Source organism: Mesoplodon densirostris, chromosome 2 (genome assembly GCF_025265405.1).
Source record: "Mesoplodon densirostris isolate mMesDen1 chromosome 2, mMesDen1 primary haplotype, whole genome shotgun sequence".
Classification (NCBI taxonomy): Eukaryota; Metazoa; Chordata; class Mammalia; order Artiodactyla; family Ziphiidae; genus Mesoplodon; species Mesoplodon densirostris.
In genome coordinates, this window is record NC_082662.1 from 115,103,776 (window position 1) to 115,114,032 (window position 10,257).

The 10,257-nt window shown below is 53.8% G+C and overlaps 1 protein-coding gene across 1 annotated transcript in view; it reads right to left on the reverse strand.

Annotated features, from left to right (window-relative positions):
- KCNN3 (potassium calcium-activated channel subfamily N member 3) overlaps window positions 1-6,456 on the reverse strand; it is a 170,620-nt gene extending 164,164 nt beyond the window's left edge. The window contains exon 1 of the mRNA XM_060088035.1: window positions 5,548-6,456. Within this exon, the coding sequence (XP_059944018.1) occupies window positions 5,548-6,456 (909 nt within the window). The remainder of the gene's footprint in view (window positions 1-5,547) is intronic.
- Between the last annotated feature and the right edge of the window lie 3,801 nt (window positions 6,457-10,257).

The following is a 10,257-nucleotide window of genomic DNA, read 5'->3' on the forward strand; positions in this document are numbered from 1 at the left end:
GACTTTCCTTACCAGAAAAAAAAGGCACGAGAATTTTCCTCCCCAAAGCTCCCGAGAACAGTGCAGTCTTAGAATCATTATTTCAAGAGGAATAGGAGGCTTTCTTCTTTCTCTCTCTGCCTTTGGGGTTTTGAAAGAAAGAGAAGAAAAACAGCTACGAATGAATGAACATGCTGGTCTGCCTGCCACTGAGCTGAGGAAGGTGGTGTTTCATCCATATACAGCCGCCCTCCACAACCCCTTCCTCTCTCTCTCCCTCTCTCTCCCTCTCTCTCTAGTACACACTCATTTTCTCCCCCAAATGTGCTTTACAAATAACTGCAACAAAACCAAACCTTTCAGTTCCGATTTTACATCTCTCTCTCTGCCTCAGCTTCACCACAGAGGTTACTCCAATTGCTTTTCATTCTTTCTTTACCTTATGTTTTTTAGAGCAGATCTTTGGACCCTGGCCTCACAAATTCCCCTTCCTGCAAGCTCAATAAGGGAAATACAAGGCCATCCACCAGCTCTCTAATTAGCCTGTGTAGCCGATAAATGCCCTAGCAATGATGCCAGGGCCGGAGCAGCAGGGAGCACTGCCCATGGGGAAGGGAAGTCCGGATGTGTTATGAAGTCTTTCCCCCGGGACAGTTATAAATAGTGTCATGACATGCAAAGGAGAAGCATATATAAAAGTTAGCTGTCCCTTCTGTGGGCTACAAACGTTTGGCTCATTTGCAGACTGTCCACAAAGGTTATAAATAGAGTCACCACCACCCTGGGTGGGAGAAGGGGCTCGTTTTCACACTCCCAGAGTCTCTCTTGCCCTCCTTGGGCCAAGACGCTGGGTGTGATGATAAAATGTATGCCTGGGGCCTTGGTGGATGGCTCCCAGGCTCCTACCTCTAGCCAATCGCTTATAAAGAGTCTGCTGCCTTCTGCAACCCTGTCCTGCAGGTCATCCCACAGGGAGGCTCCATGCAGAGGAGTCTGACCTATTCCTACTTTCCCAGCATGCTTGAAACCACAGACACGAGTGCCCTGAGGCATCTGCTCCCAATCATCAGGACATCCCCCCACAGTCACCCCCCTACCCCAAAGCGGCTCCTGGGTCTGCCAGGAGGTGTAGACAATTCACCCAGCAGAGCCTCGGCTGCTGCTCTGCCCTTCTGCAGAGAAGACCTCCATGACAGGGAGGGCAGGGGAACAGAAGAGCGGGGACCGGTGAGCCCACTCAGTCATTCAGGCTACAAGCTGGGGGTGGACCTCTGTGAGGTCAGCAAAGAGATACAAGTTGGCCCTAAGGGACCCCACTCTCTTGGAAGAGCGAACGGCCGGGAGACTGAGCTCCCCAGGGCATACAGAGAAGGCTGCCCTTTTCAGGGTGGCCTCCCACGAGGTGGCCTGAAGAAAGGAAGCCACGCATGGAGTAGACAGGGAAGCCCCAGCATATCCACTCCTCCACCCGTGGCCCGGCTGACCCCAGCAACAAGGCCCCCAGGGGGAGCTGGAAGAGCAGAGGGGCAGGAAGTTGGGGGGGAGGCAGGAGTGGGGCACAAGAGGGGCAGAGGATGGGCTCTACCTGGGCAGCGAAACTCAGACAGATTGTGAGGCCGGGGGTGGGGAAGTGGTTTGAGGTTGTGCAAAACTGCAGAGACAGAGAACCACCCTGCTGCTGTCCCAGCATTTCCCAGCTTCCCCTGGGCTGACCCCACAGCCCGATGCCTGAGGTCCCTGAGAAATGAGGCCCACTGATGACTTGCCAGCTGGATGGAAGCAGCAGCTCAGACACCAGCAGGATGGCAAGGTGGGGAGGGGGCATCCACAGAGTCCCCAACCCTCTCTGGACTCAAGTGGAAAGAGCACAGCAGGCAGTGCAAGACCACAAAGTGGGTGTGCCTCAAACCAGCTCTGGAAGAAAATAAAGCATGCCAAGAAAGACTCCCCAAATCCTCATTCCTTAATCCTGACCAGTGCTAGTGTAGTAGAGACAATGCCACTAAGATTCCTCAACAGGACCTCTAGACCTGGCCTATCATGGTGGCTAAGGCCTCGAGGGTAAATCCACCCATAAGGAAAACACCTGGGCGCTCATTCGGTTCAGGGATAACCCAGTACCATCAGGAGCCACGGCCTTGGCGTGATCACAAACAGCTCTCCTCTTACCTCAGCCCATCTTCCTTCCCCATCATCACCTGAGGCTTGTGAGAGCCGAGCCAAGGACCATTCCATCCTGATTTCTTACCTCCTCAGGCTGTCTCCCTTTTGCATTAACTGACTATGCTCAGGGGCCATGCCATTTTCCTTCTCAAGCGAGCCGGGCCTGCATGGTGAATTCCTCCCCCAGTAACAGATATCAGCTAAAGACAGGCAAACAGGAAGGCCACAGCCCCGTGGAAAAGAGCAGAGAACTTCCGAAAGCAGCAGCTCAAGCACAAGGTTAGCAGTCTTCATCATTTGGGGAAAAGAAAGTGTGTCCCTCTCCCCAGGGCCTTTGAGTGGGAACTGCCACCATCAGTGCAGAATAACCCAGTCTGGGTGGGGTGCCTGAGGCCACCCTGTCCACCCTCCTGCTTCCAGACCAGTTAGCAAAGCCAACCAGACACAGAGAGCTCTCCAGCAAAAGAGGCTGTTACCCATCCCTCCTCAGGGTCCACTGAGCATCTGAGTTCCCCCAGCTGTTGATTCTTCATTCTGAGCTAAACCCTCTTGTCACAACAGTCCGTTTTCTCTGCAAGGCTGGGGAACAAATGTTCACCTCCCCTACAACAGACCCATGCTATAGGTGGTTTCCAGTCAGAAGACCCAGCCCCATCTCAGAACTTCTCCCCTCCGAGATACAACTTCTCGCTCCACTGACAAGTCCTAGTTCCCAAGCTATCAAGGCCCCAACTAATTCTGGAGCCAGAGTTAGATAACAGAGGAAAAAGACATCTCTTTTCCTCTCATCTTCATCATTAACAACAATAACAGTAGGTCCTGTATGGAGTGCCTTACACTAATTCACTCTCCCCACTTGACAGCTGCGGAGACAGACTCAGAGAAGGCTCAGGCTTGTCCAAGGTCGCACGCTGGAGGTGGCAGAGCTAGGGTTCAAGCTTTGGTCTGCTTCTTTAAAACAATCCTATTTGCCCCCAGGAGGAGAGGGAATAGCTACCTTATCCCCTCCTGGGTCCACAGGGCCTGCTGCAGACACCCAGAAAATACTTGTTCCAATAATGACTCAGTGCCCGGATGGATAGAGGATGGAAGGGCTGGTGAGCGGGTGAGCCCTGCTCATCACAACCGATACCGACCCTGAGGTGCACAGGAGGTGGCCGCCTCAGGAGCTGAGGCAGGCAGGACTTCCCGGGGTTGCTGCCCCCTCCATTCTTCCAACAGCCAGAGGCTCATCAATTTAAAATTAGGCAAAGCCCACCCCTTGGATCACCTCACCCTTCCTTCCCGCCAGAGTCTGCTGTCTCCGGCTCTGGGAAAGCCCCTTTCCCTGAATACTCCATCAGGGAGGCACCTGCTCTAGCAACAACCCTCCCGCCCCATTAAAACAAATGTGCACAGACCGATCCCACACTGGGAGCTGTCTCTAGGAAGGGACATTCCCCTAAGAGCTCTGACCACAGGGTTCACTAAAAGAGAGGGTGCTTGTCTTGCCCCTTCTCCCCAGCCCACCCCCAGCACTTGGGCCTTCATCAGCTTCCCCCACCAAGGGCTCCTGGTCCCCAGGGGGTGCCTGGAGGGAGCTGGGATTGTGCCCAGGGCGGCTGCCAGATCTGCCGAGGCTAGCAGCCCCCTCTCCCGGAGCGCCCAGTGGGAGAAGGCAGCGAGCAGAAGGACCCGCAGATTCAGAGGCTCGTTACAGGGAATGACTAAGTGAGCTGCGATTCCAGGGGAAACCCCACTCGCTTCGGCTCGCTGAGGGGCTCAAATCCTTGAGCCATTTAGACGAAGGCAGCTTCCAGGAGCTGCCCTGGGCTGGGGCTGTCCTCTCCTGAGCAGCCAGGTCCCTGGGGGACCCTCCACCTGGAAGTCTTGATTCTGGCTATTCAGGTCATCTGACAGGTCTGCCCCACCCCTTTCCAGAGCGGGCAAATCTGCCCATCCTCTGCTCCAGCTAGCGAGAGGCTGGGAATGGGGGAAATCCGATCAGCACCTCCTAGGTTTTTGTGGCTGGATTTCAACAAGGAATGTGACAGTCTCGCAGCAGCTGTGCCCAGCCTGAAACACGCTCTATTTGAAACCTCCAACAGCTGAACCCCTCCCAGCTACCCGCTGCCCAAAATGACAAATAAGTAGAGAAATCCAAACAACAAGCAAGCATGCACACACACACACACACACACACACACACACTCACACCAACAAATTGGGGGTGAAGGGTAGAGTGGGAAAAAAATCCACTTGCCCAGTGACTCCCCAGGTCTCCAAGCCTTCAAGCTCGCAGCAGGAGGGCTCCCAGCAAGCAGAGCTTTGACAGAAACCCACCTTCCTCAAGCCCCACTCCCTTGGAGGACGCGATTTCCAAGCCCACTCGGGGAGGGAAACCCCCTCCTCCGTCTTGGGACTGGACAGAGGCTGGGGCAGTGGGGCCAGTTCCCCCGCTAAAGCCGTGCCGCCGTTCTCCATCGGGGCGCGCACTCACACACTCATCCTTATTTATCCCGAGAAGGAGTTGGGGTGGGAGGGGAGAACTGGGGCTGAGCCGGGGGCATGGGCTCTCGGGGACTCCCAGGAAGCCCTGCCATCCCATCCGAAGAAGAGGCACTCCCCCCATCCCAGCTGATGCCAAGGCGGCGCCCATCTGCTCTGCCCGGGTAACACCTGTAGCCATTTTTATCAGGGGATGTTTACAAGGCAGCAGCAGGTTTATTCTGAGTCCTCTTTCCTGAGGGAAAAGACCGCTGATTTCCTGCGCCTACATTTTTACCCCATGCCCCCAGGAGACTCAAGTCACGGGTGCTTTTCTATTTTGCCCTAAGTCTCTCAGGGATGAGGAGGGAAACAGAAACTTGGGAAGAGAGAGAGAAGACAGAGAGAGAAGGGACTGGCATGGAATCCCCACCCCCCCACACACACCCAGACATTTATTTTTTTTTTATCCTCAGGAAAATGGAGTGGAGCAGGGAGGGGAGGAGAGGAGGGGAAGTCACAGGAACTGGCAAGCACATCAAGGCAGAGTGTAATTAATTGGTGCGTTAAGCTGCTAGGTTATGCTTTAGTACGAGTGAGCCAGGAGGAAAGATGATTTCTCAGAAGGGATTCTTTAATCCTCCCTACACAGAGTCTACAAATTAGACACAGTGTGTAGGGATGTCCCCCCCTCCCAAGGAAGCAAGGAATGAATTCTCCCGGGATTAAGCAGGAAAACCATGGGAAGTTAGAGTGTTCCATATAACTGAGCAAACGCCTCTCCCCAGCACCACCATCTCTCTCTCTCCCCCAATCTCTCTCTCTCTCTCTCTCTCTCCGCGCCCCCCCCCACAACTCGCGCGCTCTCTCTCTCCCTCTCTCTCTTGCTACCTACATATTCCTTTTGTTCAAGGTATAAAGAGAAACTGCAGCCCCTACCTTTGAGTACAAACCCCAAGAGAGCTCGGTCTCTATCACCATAACAACAATTCCAAACATCCCAAAAATCAGAGCATAGTCACTCAGTCGCTTCCTCTTTTCAAACAGGGCCCTCCTGTGTCCCAGCTTATAGCCAATGTTTTGGTTTTTCCGCTTGTTGGCTTTGGGGAAGGTGGTGCTGCTGGCGGTGGCGCCGGCGTGCTGGTGGTTGTGGGCAGCATTGGGGTGATGGTGCAGGGTCTGGTGGGCATGGTTGTCCTCCCGGGAGGAGATGACGATCTCCGGGGGGTTGCTGGGGCTGAAGAGCTGGAGGGGCTGGCCCTCGGGCTCAGCCTCGATGAGGTTCCTCCGGGAGGCGCTGAGCCGGCTGAGGGGTTTCATGACCCCACCGCTGTACTTGCAGGAGCTCATGGCTATCTCTGTGAAGGGGTTGCTGTCCCGCCGGTGCACCAGGGGGCTGGCCTGCCGGTGCCGGCCTCCTCCACCAGGCCCACTTGTGGCTGTGGAAGTTGGAGAGTGGCCAAGCAAGTGGTCATTGAGATTGAGCTGGCTGCCTTGCCTGGAGGAAGGGTGGAGGATGGCGGTGGAGTTGGATGAAGGGGGGCCCCTGAAAGCAGTGGGAGAGGAGTGTAGCAGGCCGGGGTGGATGGGCTGGCTCTGGAGTTGGGCGAGCTGAGACAGGGGATGCGGCGGTTGCTGCTGCTGCTGCTGCTGCTGAAGCTGCGGAGGCTGAGGCTGCAACGGGGGTCCTGGGGGCTGCTGGGGGGCTGCTGGTGGTGCTGGTGCTGGTGGCGGCGGCGGCGGCGGCGGCTGCTGCTGCTGCTCATCCCCGGAGGATGGACAGGGGCACTTGGGGTCTTCATCCAGGTCCCCCACCCCGGAGTCATGGAAGTGCCCAGAAGTGTCCATCTTGGGGCCTGGCTGGATTCCCTGCAGCACAACTCCCCACCCCAAAGCCACCCTCGTTCCAAAGATGTCCTCAAAGGAAGCCAGGCATCCAAGCTCCCCCACCAGAGTGTCTTGGCTCCAGTCCTCTCTCTTTGGCTTGCTCCGGTTCTCTGGGGCTGCCTGGAGTCCAGACGCTGCCACTCAAGAATGCATTGTACTGGGCAGGGAGGGAGGGCAGGAGGGGAGCTTGGAGAAAGAAGAAGAAGGGGGAAAAAGAACTCTGTCTCAGGAGGTGGTCCTCTAGGAGCGTGTGAAGCCAGGCTCAGCTTCACTCCTCGCTGGCTCAATAGCTTTGCTCTCCTCCTCCTGCCACTGTTATAGGGTAAGCCAAGCCCACTTATTAGCAGCTGGTCTCATTGGCTTGTCTTAACTCTCCAACCACCTCCTAACTCCGCCCCCCTCATAGGCTCCTCCCCGAAGGAGGGGCCTGCCGCGCTCCGCTCCCAGCCCCAGTGGCAGCGCAGCGAAGACTGGGAAATGTAGTTTCCGCTCCCCAGCCGGGAGCTGAGCAGCTGCCCTCTTTCCTCTGACAGGTACGGCAGAAAGCCGTCAGCGCACGGCGATACGGGATGTACGCGCACGCGGGGCGGTGGCGAGGAGGAGCAGAGGTCCTCCTAAGGAGGGGAGCTGTGCACCCTGATGCGGGGGCAAGAAGCAGGAAGACAGTTATTAATGGTCAGGGTCTGCGCGATAGGCTGTTTCACACATATTATCCAGCTACATCCTCCAAACACGCAAGGAGGTGGGCATCGTGTTCCCATTTCACAAACTGATGCTCAGAGATACTGAGTAACAACTTCAAGGTCACAGAAGCAGAGGGAACCCACATCCTCCTGACCCCAGGTAAATACTGAACTGCCTGCAATATGTGTGCAGGAGCATCTGTTATTTCTAAGCCTCACATCAACCCTATGAAAATGATGTCATCCTTCTGCTTTTACAGATGAAACCCGTTTTTTAAAAAATCACTCAAGCACAGATAAGTAGCTTGCCAGATGTTCCCCCTTTTGTAATTAAGGATGCTAGAATTCGAACTCAGCTCAGTCTGACCCCACAGCTCCTATACCATCTCCCAGGATGCCTTTCCACTGTGATGCTCAGTGCACAGTGGTTGCTCCATAAATATTGCTCAAATGAGGGGTGGGAAAGAGCCAGAGAGAAGCTGTGGAGGAAGAACTGGCCTCCCCAAAGCAAGATGTGTGAAATGGACTATGGCTCCAGCTGGACTTGGAGTCATGGGAAGGTCTGGAAGGAAGACTGAAAACCCCCGTGGTCGCTCCCCACCTGATCTGTCCCATGGAGCTCTGAGAGTCAGAGCTGGGAACAGCTGCTGGCTTCCCAGGTTCAGAGCCATCATCAAGTATTTATTAAGCTCCCACTGTGTGCAAAGGGAGTTCCAAAAAGATGGGACCCAGCTGAATTCATTTCCACTTCTAACGGCAGCGACTTAGGGATCAGTGAAGAAGGGGTCATTATGGGATTCCCCAAGCACACCTGGGGTTTTAGGAGGGTGGCATCTTCCTGCCTGTCTCTTGCTTCCCCCATCACCCCTTGGCCTCTGTCCAGCTGCTTCTCTGGTAGGAAGGGAGAAGAGGAGAGCCATGCATGCACACACACACACAGATACACGTATGCAGGTGCACCTGTATACATAGGTGTGCACTCACTGGCCCACAAACACATACACCCATGCACACACACACACATGCCCACACACAGTGAGGTTCTAAAGCAGTTCTGAATGGTGAGCAGCAAGTGGCCAGGTCAGGAAGGAGCAGGGCTCCCATCAAAAGAGCCCAGAGTATACTCCACATGCCGGTTCTCACCTCTCCAAACCCCTCTCAGCCCGAATGATTGAGAGCTAAATAGTACTTGTAAGTCACAACCCCAGAAACCTGAATAATTACAACTACACCTGATAATCTTGATTACTGTTATTATTATCAATGACACGGTCACACCCCCTGCCACTATAAGTCATAGTGCTGGGGCTCAGACACAAGCTGGGGTCTCATGTGTTTTCTCACGACCATGCAGGCCCTCTGGTACCCTCCACCTCACCCCCTCCAGCATGCCCTGCCTGCTCTCCCCTTCCCTTCTGTCTTCTTGGTTTCCCTCCATCCATCCCCAAACAGAGCCACCTGTTTGGTTCAAGGCTCCAGATCATATACTTAGGCTTAATGATTTCCTAATAAGTTATCATTACTATGTCATTAGTGGCAGAAATATGCTGTTAGTATTGCTTCTCAGGGCTGGATACAGCATCTGGGCTGTGAAAAATCAATTTTTAGGGGCAGACTCCAGGTCTGGGCATTTCTGTGCCCACTCCACCGCTATGACCTGTCTTCTGCCTCAGTTGACCTTTCTGGGCCATCCGGCTGTACCAGCTGGATCCCATAGGGACTGTTAGAATATGTCCTGCTATCATGGATGGGGATAAGAAACACCTGGGTGGGGTGGGGGACTAAACTATACCAGAGCCAAAGATAGATTAGAGACTCATCTGGAAATGGGCTGGAGCTTGACAGCTAATGCCACTGATGCAGCTCATGCCCTTCAATACAGCCACCCTATGGGAATGGGAAGTGAATGATATCATGGTTAGAGCTCGGGCTCTAGAGTCAGACTGCCCAGGCTGGAGCCCCTCTCTGCCATGCAATGGCTGTGTAACCACAGGCAGGATAACTACCTTCTGATCCTCAGCTTCCTACTCTATAAAATGGGAGTGATAAGGGTCCCTACATCATGCAAGTCAGTAGTAGTGGGCTATCTCACCGGGCCCCACACACTGCCCAGAAGCTGGTGTGCTGGAGCTGGCTGGTACTGGCTCCTAAAAGCCAAAGGTGTATCTCTCTTCCCAACTCCACAACCAGTGATGTCACACTGATAGCTTGAAATCAGTGATGATGGGAGTGTTTACACCTGCAAATCAGGGTTGACTTTTTCCTGCATGTCCAAATCCACACCTTGAAGGATAGGCTCTTCAAATAAATTATGCCTCTTAAGTCTGTAAAGATGAAGGTCAAGGGGATGTGGTGGAGTTTCTTAGCCCAGAGAAGACAGGGAAAGTGAACAAGGACATGCTCACGAAACCCAATAAGGTAGTGGTGGCCTTTGGCCACACCAGCTCCACATCAGGTGTGCCGTCGCTCTGCCCCTGCCCTTCTTTCCACATTCATTCCTCACCACTTCCTTCTTTAAGCCCCAATACCACCAGCTTCTTATGGTTCCTCCACCAAGCCATGCTATTTCATACCTCCATGCCTTTGCTCACGCTATTCCTTCTGTCTGGCAAGCCCTTCCAGTACATCTTCATCCAGCACATTGCTTTTGCCCTTCAAGACATGGCTCACAGGACTTCTTGCTGGGAAGCCTCTCCCAAGCTCCCCCATAACCAAATCAGGGGCCCTTCTCCTGTGTTTTTCAGTATCAAGCACTATAGCTGTTATCTCTTTGTGTGTCCTTTTCCCCCTAGACTGTGACCTCTGTGAGGGCCGGAATTATGTCTTCTCCATCATCGGACCTGCAGCTCTTACACAGAGCCTGGCATATAATAGATGCTTAACAAAGATTCATTGAACTGAACTGAACTTGAAACCTTGGAGAGGCAAATAAGAGGAAGTCATAGTGCTTTCCACACAAATAATAATTTCCCCCATCAGTAAAATGAGTGTGATAGAAGAGGTGATTTCTAAGATCACTCAGCTTTAAAATCCTATAATCTATGGTCTGTGGAACTTGTTACCCCCAAAACATAGAACT